The sequence below is a fragment of the Sorex araneus genome, chromosome 5, assembly GCF_027595985.1.
Source record: "Sorex araneus isolate mSorAra2 chromosome 5, mSorAra2.pri, whole genome shotgun sequence".
In the NCBI taxonomy this organism is placed as follows: domain Eukaryota; kingdom Metazoa; phylum Chordata; class Mammalia; order Eulipotyphla; family Soricidae; genus Sorex; species Sorex araneus.
Window position 1 is genome coordinate 210,815,329 of NC_073306.1, and position 21,321 is coordinate 210,836,649.

General features: G+C 42.1%; 1 protein-coding gene and 1 long non-coding RNA gene across 2 annotated transcripts in view; one reads left to right on the top strand and one right to left on the bottom strand.

Annotated features, from left to right (window-relative positions):
• Positions 1-21,321, top strand: part of LOC129404809 (uncharacterized) — a 53,381-nt gene that overhangs the window by 9,271 nt on the left and 22,789 nt on the right. Inside the window, exon 3 of the long non-coding RNA XR_008630133.1 lies at positions 11,445-11,541. This is a non-coding gene — a long non-coding RNA (uncharacterized LOC129404809). The remainder of the gene's footprint in view (positions 1-11,444; positions 11,542-21,321) is intronic.
• The window catches only part of LOC129404805 (multimerin-1-like), a 36,669-nt gene continuing 26,625 nt past the window's right edge, over positions 11,278-21,321 (bottom strand). The window contains 2 exon segments of the mRNA XM_055137487.1: positions 11,278-11,699; positions 12,940-13,079. Coding sequence (XP_054993462.1) covers positions 11,278-11,699; positions 12,940-13,079 — 562 coding nt within the window.

Sequence of the window (21,321 nt, forward strand, 5' to 3'; positions counted from 1 at the left end):
GGTGGGTTTGATCCCTGGCTTTGCATCCCTGACAGCTTTGAACTCCGAGCACAGACGCAGGAATAAACCCTGAGCACCACTGGGTGTAGCCCACCCACCCTGCCCCCTCAAAAAAACCAAAAACACCATAAAACAAGCAAACAAAAGAACAAAGTACTTTGTGGCTGGGTTCTTCTCTTCTGAGGGACGAGTAGGCTGGTCGGGATGTCTCCTTCCAGACCCTTTCCCAACTGGGCCAACACCAGTTTCCCTCTAACCTGTACACACCAGGGCTCCTGTGGAAGGGCAGAGAGCGCCCTGCAGTGAATGAGTCTGTCCTCCTAGAGAAGGTGTGAGCACGGAAAAGTCACGTTGCTCCTTATCATCACCAGCTTGCCCAAGTGTCACATCAGTCCTGTTCGATGGAAAAAACACACGATACAGAGAAAATCACTCAAATTCAAGTTGATTATTCACAGTTACACGCAGTTATTCCGGGGAGAGATCAGTATATCTTGTACATAACTGGGTCGAGGCCAGCTGCTCATCTGTGCTGAGGGGTCTTTCCACACGTCCAACTCCTCCATACCTGTCTGAACGATGAGCTTTGCCAAATTCAGATCCTAATCGCCTGACTTTATATTCCAAGGTTCTTCTTCTACGCTTAGCAATGCCGGTTTGCAATCATTGGATTCGGAGCACTGTTTCCTGCCCAATACATAGCGTTTCTATTTTTCATTTCCGGGTACTATGCAGTCTCTTCAAACATTCGTTGCTCAATTGAAAATGCTCTTTTGTAAAGTTCCTATAGGAGGATAGTGATCTTTTTTTTCAAATATGTGTATCATAGATTAAAATGCTTTTTAAGTTTCAAATAAAAATCATGTGTAGGATATATGTGTTTAGAATACCTTCCTGGGGTTTTTGCAATAGGCCATGATTACTTTTACTGTTGGACAGAATTTTAAAAATTTCTATTACTAAAAAACTTGGGAAACATTTTAAGGTTTAATTTCAATTACGTGATTAAGCAGCCGTATGAGTTAAACTGTTTTGAAACATTTAATTTATTAAATAACATTAATTTTAAGTTAATGAAAGTTTTGACTCAGAAATTATTCATAACTCTTTTAATGAGTAGTATGTGTTACGCCAACTTCATGCATTAGAGAGAATTTTGATATCACACTTAGTTTATATCCTTCCTCCCTCTGGCATCTCCTTCATACCAGATACATAAATATAGTTTCAGAAATTTCTTGGGTTTAGTGGGAAACAATAACTACCTGCAAGGCTTACTTGAGGTTTTAAATTTTTTATATGTAAGTTATTTACATATGCTGTTGTTCTAACATGTAACCTTTTTAAACATTTACCAAATGTTTTCATTTTAAACTATAGTAGAATTCAGTGTAGTTTCTTGTGATACTAAATATATTCACCCAAACATTCTTTCTTTGCTGTAGAATAAATCAAATTATATTAAAAAATAAGTGTTATAAAGTACCATTCAGGAGACAGATGGATGCTATCAATTGTTCTGTTTTTTTTTTCTTTAAAGAAATATTTTATTGAACCACCGTGAAAACAAGAAAAAAAATACAAAGCTTTCAGGTTTAAGTCACAGTCAAATACTGATTAAACCACCATCCCTTCACCAGTGCACCTGTTCCACCACCAAGAACCCCAATACACCCCCCTCCCACCCCACCCCATCTAAGTAGCTAATGATATTCCCATTATTCTCTATATATATTGAGTACATTCCATATTTCCATACAGAACTCACTATTATTGATTGGAAATTTTCCCCAAAAATCAGGCCTGCTGAATAGGCATCATCTAATAATTTCTCTTCATTGGTAAGAGTGAAGACTTTGAGTCTGGTTTTGGGTTTCTAATATTTTAGCTCAGCTCACAGTCAAAATGGATGGCTGCAAGAATCCGCTCTGGTGCCAAAATGGGTTAGGAGACCTCAGTATCACAGTCAATAGGCACGGAGGGTCTGCTTCTCGTGCCGTGGCTCCGGTTCATCTCTGGGTGGAAGGCGCGCCGGGAGCGCCCCCCCCTCCCAGGACCACCTACAGGCTACGTCACTAAAGAAAGTCCTACCTCCTGGTGGAGGGGTCTTAGAGGGTGGCTCTCACCACGTGGCTGCTGCCACTGCCGCCATTTTCGCTCAGAAAAATGGGGTGGAGAGGAAAAAAATCCCTCCCCGGGCTGCACAAGGTTGTAGCTCAGTTCACAGTCAAAATGCATGGCTCAAGCATCCGCTCTGGTGCCAAAATGGGTTAGGAGACCTCAGGATCACAGTCAATAGGCGCGGAGGGTTTGCTTCTCGTGCCACGGCTCCCGGTTCATCTCTCAATTGTACTTTACAAATGACGCTCAAGTACTGAGTAATTTTTAGTTGCTGTTTGAGAAATGAAAGTAAATGCATATGCTGTCAATATGACAATGTTAACTAAAATTGTACTTCCAAAAAGCTGGTTTTTGGTGGTGGAGAATGGGTACTGGTGAAGGGATGGGTTTCCGAACTTTGTATGAGGGAAGCATGAGCACAAAAGTGTATAATTCTGTAACTGTACCCTCACGGTGATTCACTAATTAAAAATAAATAATTTTTTTTAAAAAAGCTGATTTTGAAACGAAAATCAAACTCAATTTCAACAATTCTGGTGCCACATTTACTCAAGAATTAAATCTCATGCATTTTCATGGTGTTGTTTTTGATCAGTGGGGTTTCCTTGGAAATGTTAAAGTAAGCATCTGCATACCTCAGGAGCAAAGAATAAGCCTCATTTGACGCAGTAATATAGGCTGGATAGGAGAGTGAGGACCCACAAACAGGTGCGTCAAACACAACGCTCAGGTCCGACAGTGTAGAAGTTGACGGTTTGCTGCTGTCAGCAAGCAGAGGAGCTAATGACGGGTCCAACGCTTGCATAAGGGAGCGAATGATGGGTCCAACGCCCAGTGAACGGCAGCCGTCATGCTGTGTGGAGATGAAGACGCAGATAGAAATTCCTCAGTAAGGCTGCTAGGTCTCGGGCAATGGGGGGAGTGTGCTGTCAGCACTTCCTGAAATTCTCTTGAGTCGAGAAGGCAAATTGCTTGTTTGGAAATGAGAATTATGCATCTCTCATGAACTTACTATGAGAAATTATCTCTATATTCGCTTACTCTTAACAAAAAAACCCACAAATTGTATTTCCAATATAGAAAACACTTGTAAAGATTACTTGTTGGCACAATAAATCAAGTAAAATAAGTAAGGTAACATCAACAACTTTTGTATCATCTCTTTTAAAGGAATTGATCATGTTGTAATGTGCATCACTATAGATAAAATTTAAATGATATGAGTATAGATATAATGGCATCAAATTATTTTACTAACAAAATTAAAAAATATATTAATGTTTTATCAATTTATATTAGCATATGAGTTGCCATAGTTACATTAACTCACATAAACATAAAACTTAGTATCTCATATGTAGGTTTTAATTTAATATTATATATGTACTACATAAGACACATCGTTCACTGTATCACTGTAATCCCGTCGCTCATTGATTTGCTCAAGCGGGCACCAGTAATGTCTCCATTGTGAGACTTGTTACTGTTTTTGGCATATCAAATACGCCACAGGGAGCTTGCCCGGCTCTGCCATGTGGGTGGGATACTCTTGGTAGCTTGCCGGGCTCTCGGAGAGGGACGAAGGAATGGAACCTGGGTGGGCCATGAACAAGGCAAAGGCCCTACTTGCTGTGTGATGGCTCCAGTCCAGAAATGACAGCAGCAGCCATAATAAATGAGAAGTAAATTTAAAAAAAACATAAATTATTTGTTATTGCCCAAGTCCTGTAAGTGAATCACGTGGGTCTGTTTCTTTATTAGAGGCTAAAGAGAGCAGAGTCCGATCGCACAGGCCACAGGCTGCCGTGCATTTCTGAGAGGTCTCGGGACCGGGAGTTATCCGGGTGTCACAACGTGGAGCCGCACCACAGCTAGACTCTTCAGTGGATTGATTTTTTTTTTAATTTTTATTTTTTTTAAAATTTTATCACCATGTGGAAAGTTACAGAGTTCTCAGGTTTATGTCTCAGTTATACTGTATTCAAACACCATCCCTTCACCAGTGCCTATATTCCACCACCAAAATCCCCGGTATACCCCCCGCCCCCCACCCCAACTGTATAACTGATGAACCTCACTTTATTTCCTCTTCACCTTGATTACGTTCCATATTTCAACACAAAACTCACTATTGTTGTGGGAGTTATATCCCCAAACAAGATAACCCTAATAAGGAGGCATTTGATAATTAGTTTTCCATTCAAAGATTGTATGTTTTCAGGTTTTAGAAAAGGTCGCGCAGTTCGGATCTGTCCCAGTCCCGAATCCTGGAGCCGTGTTAGTTGCTGCTCAGTGTCGCCAGGGTTCCATCTGGAGAAGGTATGCTGGCGGCACCTCCTCCCTCCGGTCCCCCAGTGTTGCTGGCCCCGATTCGGGTCTGGAGCATTGTCCGGGCCGAGTTGCTCACCAGAATGCCTGCCACTTCTCTGTGGATTGTGGCATCAAGATCTCAGTGGATTGATTTTTTAACCCATGGAAATAGTATTTTAAAATATCATAAATATTCATACATTGAACACTTGGTATCTGGAAAATGTTTTGACTAAAACATGAGGCAATGAGTAAAAGTAATAAAAGCTTCCAATTTTGGATTTTTCCCAGAGTTTGGGGTTGTGTAATTAGGGTGTCTGCTGAGAGGAATGAGCTATTTTGTTGTTCTCTCGAAGCGCAAACACAGAGCGGCTCGTTGAGGTTCTCACTGGGCTGTGGTAAAAGCTCTCCGGGGGAAGAGCTTCATAACACTCCTTGACTTATTTATGAGAAACTCTGCGCCTCAAGCTCGCGGGGCGGCAAATCTCTGTTCAGCGGGGGCGGGCGGGCCGGTCGCTCCTGCTTCCACTGTGTCCCACGCCTGCCTGGTGTCTGCAAGCGACAGGATGTCATGAAAGACAAGGAAATCACATGAAAACTGCCACCGACGAAGTCCAAAAACATTACTGGCATCTAATGTGAAAAATCTGATACTAATAAGCCATAGCAATAAAAACAACCCAGTCGTCCAACTGTCAGTTCAGGAAGAGAGCTCAAGGAAGGGAACACCTGCTTCCTGGGGGTCTGCCCTGGCACTGCCTGGTCCCCCACGTACCAGGTGGGGTCCGCCCCAGCCCTGCCTGGGTTCAGTCAGAACCTCCCCTCTCTCCGCATGTTACCAACTCGTCTACCCGTGTTCTTTGAAAATGGTTGAATGTATATGACAAAACCTGTGTGATGTATATAATTATATATACATGAACACATAGATATTTGTACATATATATGAAATTAACTAATATGCACACTGATATTAGGGCTGGAGCGATAGCATAGCAGGTAGGGCACTTGCCTTGCATGCAGCCGACCCAGGTTTGATTTCTCCGTCCCTCTCGGAGAGCCCTGCAAGCTACCGAGAGTATCCTGCCCACACGGCAGAGCCTGGCAAGCTACCCGTGGTGTATTCGATATGCCAAAACCAGTAACAAGTCTCACAATGGAGACGTTACTGGGTGCCCACTCTAGCAAATCGATGAACAACAGGATGACAGTGACAGTGATATTTATATTAGATATATCTCAGATAACTTAAAAACAAAGTCATTTGTGTATATATACATATATATATTACATTGAATATATAATGGATATGAATGGCAGATTTATGTGCGACCTTTTTTGGTTTGTTTTTGAGCCCACTCGGCTGTGTTCAGGATCTGCTCCTGTCTCTGTGCTCAGGGCTCACTCCTGGTGGGCCTTGAGGGACCATATAAGGTGCCCCGGATCAAACACTGGTCAGTCGAGCACAAGGCAAGTGGCAAACTCATTGTTACATCTTTTTTGGCTCACTTTTGTGTGAAATTTAACTGAATGCCTACATGTTTAAAGTTCCTTTGATACAGTAGAAGAACAGCAAGGATGAAATAAAATAGCACTGTAGCACTGTCATCCCAGTGTTCATCAATTTGCTCGGGCAGGCACCAGTAACGTCTCCATTGTGAAACTTGTGACTGTTTTTGGCATATTATATACACCACAGGTAGCTTGCCAGGCTCTGCCGTGCAGGCAGGCTGCTCTCGGTAGCTTGCTGGGTCTCTGAGAGGGACGGAGGAATTGAACCCGGGTCGGCTGCACGCAAGGCAATCACTCTACTTGCTGTGGGATAGCTCCAGTCCATATATAAGGTAGTCAACCAAAAATTAGTGTGTCTTATTTTAATCTGTTTTCTCTTATTGAGGTAAAATGGACAAATAACATTATGCTAATTCTAGATGTAAAAGATAGAATTTTGCTGATCTTTTTTTTTTCCCTTTTTGGCTCATACTCGGCAATGCTCAGGGGTTACTCCTGGCTCTGTACTCAGGAATTACTCCTGGTGGTGCTCGGTGGGCCATATGGGATGCTGGGAATCAAACCTGGGTTCACCGTGTATAAGCCCTACCCGCTGTGCTATCGCTCCAACCCCAGATCATTTATTTATTTATTTTTTTGCTTTATGATAGCATGGGATTTGAGGTATTCCACGTCACAGTTCTGTGTATGGAACACTACAGCTACCGTGAAAGTTGCAACATCAGCCCATCACCAAAAGACCCACCGTTCATCCCACCCACCCCCGTCCCTTGGGAACCTACCACAGTTTTTACTGAGTCTAGGAATGAGATATTTTTTTGCTATTTCCAGTTAATTTGCTTTAGTTGTTCAAATTCCACATATAATTGAAATCTTCCGCTAATGGTCTTTTACTTCTTACTTACTTCACTTAACATAGTCACATCAAGATCCAGTCCTAAATGTCCAAACGATATTATCCCTTTCTTCCAAAATGAGTGTTGACTGGTGAATGGAGTAAGAAAAGAAACTCAGGCACACTTGGCTTTGAATATGCAGTGCCTTGATTTTGGCATCATCCAAAGAGTGGTCATTGAATTTTGGTGAGAGATACAAAAAGTAGGTATGGTATTAAAGACGTGTTTCCCAGCTTCACAAATGATTCATGGTTTTGGAGGTAGTCCGTGCCAATGCAACTCTGTTTAACTGTGTTTCAGATGCAGTATATGTGTACAGAATTCTTTGGTATTTATTTATGTTAATTTTATATACAATAGCCCAGTCTGTTAAAAACTATTGATGAATAGCTAGATATGAATTTGTGTTCAGCAACTGGGTGACACTTCAGGACCCCTCAGAGCTGTGCTAAGCAAGTGGGATCTGTAAAATGATGCATTCTCTGAAAGGGAAATAAAGAGAATCCCAGCGTTTCATTTTTATTTTTTTTGGTTTTGGGTTACATCAGGTGATGCTCATACCTTAATCCTAGTGGAACTCGGGGGACACCTCCTGTGGGGTGAAGGGTCAAACTGGGGCTGGCAAAGCAAGCACGTAGACACCTGTAGTATCTCTCGGGCTTCCGGTGTCTTTTCAAACATAGTTAAGTTTGATAATGACAACTAGAAAAAATTTCCAATGTCATTTTCTTGCATTATATTGAGTGACATTCACTGTTACTGTCACTGTCATCCCGTTGCTCATCGATTTGTTTGAGCGGGCACCAGTAACATCTCTCGTTGAGAGACTTATTGTTACTTTTTTGTCATATCCAATAAGCACAGAGAGCTTGCCAGGCTCTGCCGCGCGGGTTCGATACTCTTGGTAGCTTGTCGGGCTCTCCGAAAGGGGTGAAGGAATCAAACTCGGGTCTGCTGCATGAAAGGCGAATGCCCAACCTCTGTGCTATCACTCCAGCCTAGTGTTAATGAGTGACATTAACAAGAAAATTTTGTAGATGAGTTCACAGAAATGTAAAATATGCTTCGATGCTGTTTGACTATTGGTGTAATAATTTACCAACTAATTGGTATTTCTAAAGAAATATAAAAAGAAAAAGTTGTATTAAAATTCCAAACATTCCAACAATCAGAAAACCATTTTATGCTAGGGTTTCTTTATTATTTACTTCCTTCTGTTTTGCTAATATTAGCACTATAGCATTGTTTTCCCATTGTTCATCTATTTGCTCGAGCAGGCACCAGTAACATCTCCATTGTGAGACTTGTTGTTACTGTTTTTGGCATATCAAATATGCCACGGTGGATTGCCAGGCTCTGACATGTAGGTGGGATACTCTCGGTTGCTTGCTGGGTTCTCTGGGGCGGACGGAGGAATCAAACCCAGGTCGGCCGTGTGAAAGACAAACGCTCTACTCGCTGTGCTATGGCTCCAGTCTCATCTGCTAATATTAAAGGCAGACAATTGAAAATTTTTGGACAGTGTCCAACAATTTATATGTAATAGCACAGGTGTGCTGGGAAGATTAAGATTTTATTTAATTAGTAATTCTCCCAATAGATAAATTTAAATAAAACACCAATGTAATTTTAAGTGTCAAAACTTTCCAAATATTTTTAAAAATGACACATTCAGCCATCACAGATTTGAATTGTCAGTCATCCAGATACCACTTCTCAATTCCTAGCTCACCTTCCTCCCCGCTGTTTGAGTCTAGTGAAGGGAAGCTACTTTAGCTCAACATCAGAAAATATGATGGCAAAGTTAAAGATATAACACTGTATTGTACTTTAATGTTGCTTATAGGAACTGTCAAGGCTCTAATTGCAACAAAAATGCATGTATGAAATGTAGAAATTAAGAAATTATTGTGGTGGGGAGGGCTAGGGGCGTGGGGGGGCTAGGGTGTGGGGGTGCGGGCTGGAGCTATACTGGGATTCTTGGTGGTGGAATATGTGCACTGGTGAAGGGATGGGTGTTCGAGCATTGTATAACTGAGACTTAAACCTGAAAACTTTGTAACTTTCCACATGGTGACTCAATAAAAAAAATTTTTTTTAAAAGAAATTATTGTGGTAATCATTTCACAGCATTTCAAACCATCATGAGGTATACTTAAAACTCAGACAATCTTACGTCAGGTCTGTGTGAGAAAGGCTCCCCAGTTCCCTGTAAGAGTGGTCGAGGCTCATTCACCTGTTACCTTAATTATTCTTCTCCTTAATTTTTATGAGACACATATGATGCAGTGTGTTATTCATTTTTATTGCTTGCCAGTCCTCTGTTGTGTTTGTACACACTCACACACACATACACATACACACGTATATATTGTAGTTGGACAATTCTCAGTCATAGAACATTGGACTAGTGCCTAGTTTTTTACTATTAGAAACTGTAAATCTCAGGCTGGAGATAGTGTAGTGGGTAGGGATTTTGCTTCCACATAGCCAGTGTAGGTTTGATCCCAGGTTTATATATTTACCCTATATAATCTTCCAAGGGACTGGAGCAATAGCACAGCAGGTAGGACGTTTGCCTTGCACGCACTGACCCGTGGTTCGATTCCTCCTCCTTCTTGGAGATCCCTGTAAGCTACCAAGAGTATCCCGCCCACACGACAGAGCCTGGCAAGCTCCCTGTAGCATATTTGATATGCCAAAAACAGTAACAAGTCTCACAATGGAGACATTACTGGTGCTCACTTGAGCAAATCATGAACAACTGGACAGTGCTACAATGCTACAGTCTTCCAAGTCTTACCAGGAATGGCTCCTGAGTGCAGAGTCAGAAATAAGCCTGGAACATTGCGGGTAGAGCCACCAAACAAAGCAAAACAAATTAAGAAAAGAAGCTTCAAACAAAAATGGGCCGATGAAGCCCAATCATTACATGACAGGCAAGATAGAACTTGGGGACAAAAAAATAAGGACAGAGAAACAAAAATGAATATTAAATGGACACTTCTCCAGAGAAGACATATAGATTGCCAATAGGCACATGAAAAACAATACTGATGTGACTTATTGGTAAGGAAATGCAAGCAAAGTCACAAAGAGATGACCCCTTAGATCGTTGAGAATAACGGGTCATGAAGACCAGAAACAACATGGGGATGTGGAGAAATAGGAACACCCATTTATTGCTGGGAATGTAAACTGACTCAGCCTTTAAGGACAACAGTATGCACATTTCACAAAAAAGTAAAGATAAACTACCGCGATATGCACCAATTCCACTCGTAGTTATCTTCCACCAGAACATAAACACACTAATTTTAAAGAAATCGGAACACCTCTGTTTATTGAAGTTCTATTTATACTACTCAAAATTTTGAAAGAACTCAAGTGGACAATAACAGATTAGTATATAAAAATGTGTTTTATGTGAACAATGAATGCAGTAATACTCAGCTGTATGAAAGGATGAAGCCTTTAATTTCTTCCAATACAAAATGAAATGGAGGAGATCTAGCTAATCAAAACAAGTCAGAAGGAGAAAAACAAATTCACGATGGTCTCACTCATAGGTAGATACAAAGAAGCAAAGCAAGAGAATACACTGTCTCCAGTGAAAACACGTTGTAGGCTCTGACGATAGAACTGAGCTTACCTATGCAGGATGCAGATGGTGTGACGGGGAGTGACGGCAGAACTTTCCGGACTATGGTGTAGAGTTATCGGCACTTTGGTGGTATGATAACAAAGTACTTCTTCTTTTCTTTTTTTTTTCTAATTTCTGGCTTTTGTTTCGCACCATACCCAATGATGCTTAGGGCTTAGCCTTGGCCCTACTCTCAGGGTTCAGCGATCACTCCTGGCAGTGCTCAGGGGACCAAAAGTGACACCTGTGATTGAAATTAGATCCACTGCGTACAAGGCAAATACTCTACCCACCATACTATTTCCCCAGCCTCACATTGCACTTCTTAAACCTAGGAACCTTTATATTCTTGTAAACTAATTTTACCTCAAAAATAATAATTTAAAATATTTTCTGTCCTTTGAGTAATTTATTTGAATTTGTGAAATACATTTATATACACAGGGTGTAAAGAAGATATTGTTTCATTGGAAATATTATTGAAAACTTCCAACATTGTGTGGTTATAAAATAGTATTACTTTATATTGAATTAACAGGATGAAATAAACAAAAATAGGAAGGATTATCCTAACAAATGCACCTTGCTGTCTGTTCCAGTTTTAGAATAGGGAATTTCTTCTTATTCAGGCTCTCTAAAAGATTTCAAATAATTTAATGAAATTTATAGTCTTATTCAGATGTAAAAAATTGGTTCTCAGCTCATTTAGAAAAATAAGAGCGCAGATGTGCATGCAAAGATGAATAAAAATGCTGTCTGATTATAAGAAAAGCGTAATTTATCTTTCGTAGTAATTTATGTACGATATAACAAATAACCACTGAATGTAGTAACAGGGGGGAATTTGGCTGGAATTGTTCCTGTCACAAGTCTCAGCCACACTTCCTGCCCGTAATTTAATTCTAACAAGGCATCCCCAGTCAAAACCCGATCACAGTGCGTGTCACTGTTAATATTTTCAGACTCAAATGTGAGCTTGTCTACTCCATCAACCACGAGGAACCCAGAGACGTGAGCGCTGAACGACTCAATGGTGTACTTAAAAACATACACCCCAAGGTAAGGAACTCTGAATTTTCCAGTTCTCGGGGTGAAGGAAGCTCCATAATTGACACCTAAGTTATTAAACAGGATCGGACCAGGAGTCGTCATTCCATACGTGTGAGATGCAAAAAACGCCACCATGGGCGCGTATCTGTAAGATCCTTTGGAAAAATCTGTTAGGAAAGAAAAATGCAGTTAATTTTCTTGTCTTTATCTCATTAAATATTTTCTCATATGCTTATCACTTTTTTATATAAAGAATTCATAAAAATGCAATGTTTTTTTCATCACCTGAACAGGGCAGTGTGTCTGTCTTTGGGGCTCGCTCAGTTACCCCAAAGTCTGAGCTTCTGAGAACCTCCATTGTTCCATTAAAATCTGGCTAGGATATTAATAGTACTTGGTGCCTCCTTCATAGCTAATCATCAAAGATTAATTTGTAAGTTGCTTTGATCTCCAGAGATGAAGAAATTTAAAGTGCTCTTGTGATTATTATGGTATGCCAGACTGCGTTAAGGGCCCTTGCAGGAATTAAAGTTGACATGATGTAGAAACAATCTTTCCAGCATTGTCAAACCTTGCAAGAGACCAAATTGGAAAATAAATGTATATGCACTATGGGAAAGTAAACAAAAACAATTTTCGATGTAACTAATGCCAACTTATTTACAAAAGATGACTTTAAAGTAAACTAAAAATTACTCTTCACTAGGTAGCATATTTACTAAGAAATGCCCCACTGGAAATTTCTTTTTGTCATTAACGACAGACTGTTAAAATACTGCACATGTTTTATTTTATAAAAATTAGGTTATTTCTTGAAGTAAATCTCGAGTATCTTATAAAATTATGAAAGCTATTTAAAAACAATGCATTATGAAAAATTAGTATCTTTAGCAAATTACAAAATCAATAATTAGCAAAAAGTATCTTCTTCTCATCAGTACATCTGAGAATATTGTACTATAAGATCAACCTTCATGGAAAACATACAACTAAGCACTTATTAAATAAGCACATCTAATAGGAATCAAACTGCATTGACTTGTTGGAGAAGCGTTTGTCAAGTTGTGTGTCTGTGTGTTTTTCCTTACGGTGCGCCCCAAAGGTAGGGGATGGAGACTAGACAATAAGCTTCCTCTATAACACTATCATGAAAAATGTGAGAACTTGTGCACCTGTTTATTCTCAAACAAGGACACGCCCAGGCCCAAGAGAGAGCCCCCGGCAGGTAAAGCAGGTGTGCCGCCAACGGTCCACCGGGGGGAGGCCTGAGATGTACCGAGTTCAGGAGTGAGACGAGCCCGGCCCGGGCAGAGTCAGCACTCATGTGTCATGAAGCCGACATGCTAATTCCCGACTCTCCCCAGAGCTCCTTGTGCGCACGCGGGGCGCGAGGCGCGCGGGTCCCACCTGGCGCGGGCGCGTCCTCCTGGCCCAGGCGCACCGAGCAGCGCGCGCCCGTGAAGGGGTGTCGGCACGCGCAGGTGAAGCTGCTCCTGCCGTCCACGCACGTGCCTCCGTTCCGACACGGGGACCCGCTGCAGTCGGGACTGTCGGCCGGCGCTGGAGGGGAGAGAGGGGAGAGCGTCAGGGGACGGTCCTGGGGGCTCTCGCAGGAGGAGGAGGAGGGACACAGCACAGTGGAAGGAAGAACAGAACGGACCCCGAACTCGGTGCCCGCCAACGTCACTGAGCACCAGTCGGGCTCGAGCACCAACGGGCTCTTTCTGCAGAACTACAGAGACGCGAACCCAGAGAAAAACAGTACTCAGTGGTGATAGACTCCTGGGCTTCGAGCATGAACCCAAGGTTAGGGAGCAATGGGCAGAGGAAGCAGGGGTGAGGGGAAGAGGGGAGGCTGACTAGAGGTGGGGCAGGGGTGTGGGGAGCAGCGAAGGCTGACCAGAGGTGGGGCAGGGTTGTGAGGAGGAGGGAAGGCTGACCACAGGTGGGGCAGGGTGTGGGGAGCAGGAAAGGCTGACCAGAGGCGAGGCAGGGGTGTGGGGAGGGGGGATGGCTGACTAGAGGTGAGGCAAGGATGAGAGGTGGAGGGAAGGCTGACTAGAGGTGAGGCAGGGTTGTGGGGAGGAGGGAAGGCTGACCAGAGGTGTGGCAGGGGTGTGGGGAGGAGGGAAGGCTGACCAGAGGTGACACAGGGGTGAGGGGAGGAGGGAAAGTGACCAGAGGTGAGGCAGGACAGTGCTGACAGGTCTTTGGCGTTGGTGAAGGTGCAGTAGCTTTTTACACCCAAATCACAAAGCAACAGCTGCTTAACACTACTGTCACCATGCTCTAAACTCTAAAAAATAGTAGCAGATATTTGAGGTGTGAGTCACAGCCAGGAGTGCTCAGGGGCAACTCTTGATTCTGTGCTCAGGGCTCACGCCTTGAGGGTGATCTCAAAGGACCATATGCAGTGACGGGGATGGAACCAGTTTCACTTGTATCTACCACCCCAACCCCTAAAATAAAATTTTAGACGCAGAGCAAAGTACCTAGAGTGGGTCAGGGAGGTGGTTTTGCGGTAGATAAGCCAAGTTGCTTACTTCTCTCTGGGGCTGATCTCAGAACCTCTGTCACTGTCACCCCCTTGCTCATCGATTTGCTCTAGCGGGCACCAGTAACGTCTCCGTTGTGAGACTTGTTATTACTATTTTGGGCATATCGAATACAGCACAGGTAGCTTGCCAGGCTCTGCTGTGCGAGCGGGAAACTCTCAGTAGTTTGCTGGGCTCTCCGAGATGGGCAGAGGAATCGAACCCAAGTCGGTTGCATGCAAGGCGAACACCCTACTCGCTGTGCTATGGCTCCAGTACAATAAAATAGAACAAAATCAAATCAAAGCCTGGGGCTGGAGAGGGCCTACAGTGGCTAAGACTTGGGCCTGACCCAGGTTTGATCCTTGGCACCCCGGGTGATGCCCTAAGACCTCCAGGAGAGATCCCTGAGCACTAAGCCAGGAGTAAAATGTGTCCCCCAAACAAACCAAAAGCACTGGGGAATAAAATGCCTGTTCAATGCATGGCGCCAAGATCATTGAATATTCAACAAAGCACATATTCCATAGTCACAAAATACTAAATAAAAAGATATGGTGATATGACAAATAAACAATCTTTGCGTTCTTTAATAATTTGAGTTCTTTTACAGCATAGCAAAATAAAATTTGAAAATAATTCTGATGCTTGACATCTAAGAATTAAAATTCCCTTGAAATAAAGCACCACTGTCAAAGTTCAAATATAAGCTATATTAAGAGAAGCTATTAGTATGAGAAACTATCAATGATCTAGTTATTAGTAGTCGAAATGCTGAAAGCTTTAAAAACACCCCAAATAAGTGATTTATTTAAAAAAGGCAAATGACACAAGCTAGCAAATCATTAAACGAAAACAGAAAAAAGTACACTAAATTTTTTAAGACAGCCAATCTCACTACTAATTAAAGAATAATAAATTGTCAAATAGAACATTTTTATAGCTGGTGACAGCATAAAGTTGTAAAATGAGATAAAATGTGTAACCTTAAATCAAAGTTAGAATTTTAAGAATAGAACAATTCAATCACATATATCACATAAATAGAACAACTACTTTTTCTTTTATTGCTTTTTTGGCGATGCTCAGGGGTTACTTCTGACTCTGCACTCGGGAATGACTCCTGGCAGTGCTCGGAGGACCCTATGGGATGCTGGGAATCAAACTCAGGTTGGCCGCGTGCAGGGCAAACGCCCTCCCCGATGTGCAATCGCTCCAACCCCAGAATAACCGTGTTTATTTCCCTTGAGACATGAAAGTTTCCCGGCATATTGCATGCTTGTATATGCTCAGATAAGTCTTGAAAAGCTTTATGGGCCAGAGAGTCAGCAGAGGTGCGGAAGGGACTTGCTTTAAGAAGTGCAACCAGCCCCAGTTCTATCCCCTGGAACCACATATGGTCCTTGAGCACTGAGTCAAGAGCAGCCCCTGAGCATTGCAGAGCGACCCCCCTGCCCTATACTTACAAAGGGGCAGTTACAACAGCACACATGCCTTTCCACATGCTTTTAATTGCTGCAAGATTGTGGACTGTGGAAGAGTACTTGTTAAATGAATCACAGTTTCTTCCCACTGGGGAACCTCAGACCACAGCTAAAGGGTGAGATACAGTCCCCAAACATTTGCTATGCACAGAACTGGTTCCGGGTCGCTTTTAAACACAGAATAAACTCATTTAGAAGACTTTACAGTATGAGTATGATGAAAACTATGATACACACTTATGTAAGTACAGAGTAAACGTTGGAAGAATACTTTCTGTCTATAGTCACCACAATGGTACTACCCATGGATAGTAGTTTAGCTTGTGATTCGATTTTCAGGTTGAGATGGATGTTGAAATTTAGCATTTGACTTTTCTTATCAAGAAACAAAATCCATAGTACTGTGTTTAAGGCATTTACCATGCATGCCGCTGACCCGGGTTCCATCCCCAATATCCTATATGACCTCCTGAGCACTGCCAGGAGTAATTCCTGAGTGCAGAGGCAGGAAAAACCCCAGAGCATCGCCGGGTGTGACCCAAAAATGACAAAAACAAAAAACGAGATCTACAATGGGTGTGACCCAAAATAACAACAACAACAAAAATGAGATCTACAAGTATTTAACATTCATCATGCTTTATATTTTTAAAATCAAATTTACATAAAAGTGGAAGAACTTCATACCTGCATGATAAAAAAATTGGTAGAAAAAATACTTTACTTATGTAATTAGACATTTCAATATGCAATCTCTGAAACATTGCATAATATATTTTTCACATTAACATGCACATGAAAAATGCTATGGGCATGGAATATCTTTTAAGAAATATACAGAATGGCCCACATTTATTTAACGTAGTTTCTCAATCGTGTGATACACTATTAAACCCTTCCACTAGCTGTTGTTATTATTATGAAACCAAGCTATTACTTGCTAAATTTAAAATCTCCAAATGGCTCATAGATATTGCTCGCTATTATTCACAGAAATGTGAATTCTTTATCCCAGTACTTTATCTTATTTCATATCCTAACAGTCTTGCATAATGATAAATTCATAGAATAGCTCTAATTGAAATGCTTCATTAAGAAAGCATCAACTGCATGCTAGAACTGGGGGCACACTGAATTATTTATGAGATCTTTCCTGGAAAATATGTTTCTCAGATTGGTTTTATCATTTCTCTGATTCTACAGAAGGAGAATCTTTTCCTACTATTCCCGTAACATTTACATTTTATTTTTATCCTCAATTATCTGTGGGAAGGGGGTCTTACTTAATTCTCCATTTATATGATTGGATCTGACTTATTATCTGTCTATAGAAAGTCTTCTTTCTTTTATTTATATAGAATGTTTCAATCATCTCTATCAGTTTTGCTGCCATTTGCAAATTTATGCTTTATGTGTCATTAATAAAAATACTTAATGAATCAGTATGAAGTAGCATCCAATAATAGATGTACAAATAATGATTGGTCCTGATTTATGACTTCAAACCATATGTGGTTATTTAATTAGTATCAATCTACTTTTTCACGTCCCCTTCTGCATAGTTTATATTTTTGTAATTAACAACCTAATTAAAAATGTTAAGGCACCTGGGGCTACAGAGACAGCACTAAGGTGTCTGGATGCACCTGACCTGGGTTCAATCCCCAGCATCCCATAGTTTCCCCGAGCACTGACAGGAGTAATTCCTGAGTTGCAGATCCAGGAGTTACTGAGCATAGCACAAAAGACCTTACAGAGGAGAGAACAACTGAAATTCAAGTTAAAATTCTAGTAATGATTCAAATGGAAGAGGAGAGGAAAATAGGGTTTAAGAAAAGTGAAAACACTAAAGGAACTATCAGACAGTATTAGAAAAGGTAATTATTAGAATAATGGGTATACCATCAGGTGAAAAGAGAGAACGGGAAAGAGAATTCCTAATCAAGAAAATAATAGCTGAGAACTTTGGAAACGGAAGGAAAGAACTATCCATTGTCCAGGAAACTGACAGAACACCAAACTTACTAAATGCAAAAAGATCTATACCAAGACACATTATAATTAAATCATAAAAAGTAATTTATTTAGAATTTTAAAGTCATGTTAAAAGGTCCTAATAAGAGAAATAACATACAAAGGAACTCAGTCAAGCTATCAAAAGATTTTTCAGTAGAAACCCTAAAGGATAGAAGAAAACTGAATGTCAGATTCATAATACTTTTGGGGGTGGGGGAGTGCGCACCCAGCAGTGCTCAGGGCTTATTCCTGGCTCTGTGCTCATAAATCAGTTCTGGCAGTGGTCAGGGGCCACATGAGATGTGAGGCTCACCTCTAGCCTCAAATATCCACAGTTCTGAAAGATTAAAAGACTCCCAGCTAATAAAACCCTTTTCTACAAAATCCACTGTAGCACTGTAGCACTATCCTCCCGTTGTTCATCAATTCGCTCGAGCGGGCACTAGTAATGACTCCATTGTAAGGCTTGTTACTCTTTTGGGCATATCAAATACACCATGGGTAGCTTGCCAGGCTCTGCCGTGTGGGTGGGATACTCTCAGTAGCTTGCCGGGCTTCCCGAGAGGGACAGAGGAATCGAACCTGCATTGGCTGTATGCAAGGCAAAGGCCCTACCCGCTGTGCTACTGATTCAAGATGGAAAAATAAAGGATTTACCAATAAGCAGAAACCCAGAACCAGATGGCTTTAGCAGGGAATTCTACAAAACTTTCATAGAAGAGTGCTATCCTGCAAAAGTTCACCCCCAAAATACTCAAAGCAAGAACATTCCCTAACAATTCGAGGAGACCATTACCACTTTAGTCATCAAACTAGGAAAGTACGCCACGAAAGAAAATCACAGACCAATATCTCCATGAACAGGAAATTCTTAAAGTCTTGGCAAATAGAAACTTAGCAACACGACAGTGAACAACTTATTGGGACCAAATGTAGTCACCTCAGGAATATGAATGTTGGATCAACAAGCGGAAGGTAGTTAACGTAACAGACCAGATCAACAAAATAGAAAGATAAAACATATGGTCGGGCCACACACAGCCTGCCTGGGTTTGATCTCCAGCAACACAAATGGTCCTCGAGCTACGTTACGAATAATCTCTGGGCCTGAGCTGTCGTCCAGCGGGAAGGGCATTTGTCTTTCACGTGGACCACCTGGGTTCAAAATCCAGCATTCCATATGGTTGCCCGAGCACCACCAGGAGTGATTCCTGAGTGCAGAGCCAAGAATAACCCCTGAACATCTCGGGGAGTGACCCAAAAAGCAAATAAATAAATAAATAAATAAAATAATTTTAAAAAAAATCTCTGAGTGAAGAGCTAGGAACAAACCGCAAGTACAGCTGGGTGTAGGCCAACTTCTTCTCCCCAAAAATTAAATTAAAAAAAACATGATTATAAAAACACTCAATAAAGTGAAGGTTTCCTTGTTTCATGGAAATAATTATGTGGCAAGTATTAAGTTAAATTTTTGAGAAAATATAGACACTGCATATGATTAAGTAAATTGCAACACAAGGTAATCGTTAACTTAAAAATCAAAATACATGCATATTATATATTTGATATTTGAAATGGACTGGAGTGATAGCACAGAGGGTAGGGCATTCGCCTTGTACATGGCTGACCCGGGTTCGATTCCTCCACGAATTCCTCCAGCTACCGAGAGTATCCTGCCCTCACTGCAGAGCCTGGCAAACTGCCCGTGGCGTATTCGATATGCCAAAACAATGAGTAACAACGAGTGTCACAACGGAGATATTACTGGTGCCCATTCGAGCAAATTGATGAGCAATGGGATGACAGTGACAGTGACAGTGATATTTGAAATACGTTTGCAACATAGGCATGTTGTCCTGCTTCTGTCAGTAGAATTTAGTAAAAAGTAAGTGTCTCTAAGCTAGGGAGATAGTATGGGGATAAGGTGCTGGCCGACAAACGAGCACTCCAGATTCAATCACCGTTCGCACATTTGGTCTCTGGAGCACTGAGAGGAGTGACCCGTGAGCACAGAGACAGGAGTAATCCCTGGGCACTGCTGAGTCTAATCCCAAGACAAAAATAAATGAATAAATAAATAAGAGATGACTCTTAACAAGTGCACTGCCAGGAAGGACTGAACCTTGCCCTTGTGACCCCAAATTCAGTGACACTGGTCATCACTGTCACCTCTGTAGAGAGGCAAAAAATGATCAGATTTTTAAGAAAGTGATAGAAAACAGTAAAGCACCAAACATACTTTGTCTTCCTTTTAAAAATTGCTCTATTCACATCAGTGATATTTGTAAGAGTTGCATCCTTTATTTACAAATATCTTTTAAGAATGCCTGATTTATCTGGGGCTGGAGCGATAGCACAGCGGGGAGGGCGTTTGCCTTGCACGCGGCCAACCCGGGTTAGATTCCCAGCATCCCATATGGTCCCCTGAGCACCGCCAGGGGTAATTCCTGAGTGCAGAGCCAGGAGTAACCCCTGAGCATCACTGGGTGTGACCCAAAAAGCAAAAAAAAAAAAAAAAAAAAAAACATGATTTTTCTTCTTTTTTTTTTTCTCTTTGTCAGGGTTTGCTCCTGGGTCTGTGCTCAGGAATTACTCCTGGTGGTGTCTGGGGATCACTCAGGGTGCGAGGATTGAGCAGCTGCCGACTGGGTGCCAGGCAAGGCCTCCCCTCCTGGGTTATCTCTCGGGGCCCTGGCTTATCTTCTTAAGAGATACAGTTCATGGGATAATTATGAACAACATTGATTCATTAAGAAGGGTTCAAGAAATTTGGCAACTCTTGGGAAAATAATTCAAATATATTTGTTTCACCGTCGGAGTCATATTTTCCGTAGGATGCTGAGACACTTCATGACGTCAGGCTGCCAACTGCTGCACAAAGGAAATCTTCCAAGGAGAAATACACTCTCTTGGTGGCTCCTGGAATACTGTTTCCACACAAATCAATTATTGGCAATTGAACCAGAACAGCAACTTCGGAGAGGGCGTCTCAGAGCATCCTTCACTGGCAGGATGACCAGAGAAGGCCTGGGAAGAGGAGGAGGGCCCGGCCTCAGCGCCCCGCCCTTCTGCCACTCAGCTTAAAGAAGAGACTGAATTACTGATGGTGCTCCGATGGCAACTGCCGACTGAATAGCAACACAGAGTAGCGCAGCTGAAGAGAGTCGCCTTTACGCCTCATCGTCAGGGCAGAAGCAGGTGACAGTGTTTAGACTCTTGGCAAAGGAAACCTTGAGAGCATCAAGCCACGTGACAGGTTTCAAAGTGACCCGACTCCGAAAGGAGCCTGCTGCGTGGCTCTGAAGAGAGGTGCCAGCAGTCGGGAGGAGAGGGGCCAGGCAGGGCCAGGCTGGCCGCAGGCCCGCGGCAGACTCCGTCACACACTAACGCAGGATTTTGGGAAGGTGACTTTAGCGCATCTCCTTAAAAATAAGAGCAATGATAGCTGCTCCAGAAGGTATTGTGAAATGCACTAACACTTAGGGTATAGTTTGGACAGTGCCCAGGGTGCAGTAGTACTGTCATCCCATGGTTCATCAATTTGCTTGAGCGGGCACCGCTAACGTCTCCATTGTGAGACTCGTTACTGTTTTTGGCATATCGAATACGCCACTGGTAGCTTGCCTGACTTTCCAAGAGGGGCAGAGGAATCGAACCTGGGGTTGGCCAAGTGCAAGGCAAATGCCCTACCCACTGTGCTATGGCTCTAGTCCAATCCCAAAGCCCAAGTGATGTAACTGGGAAGCACAAGCATT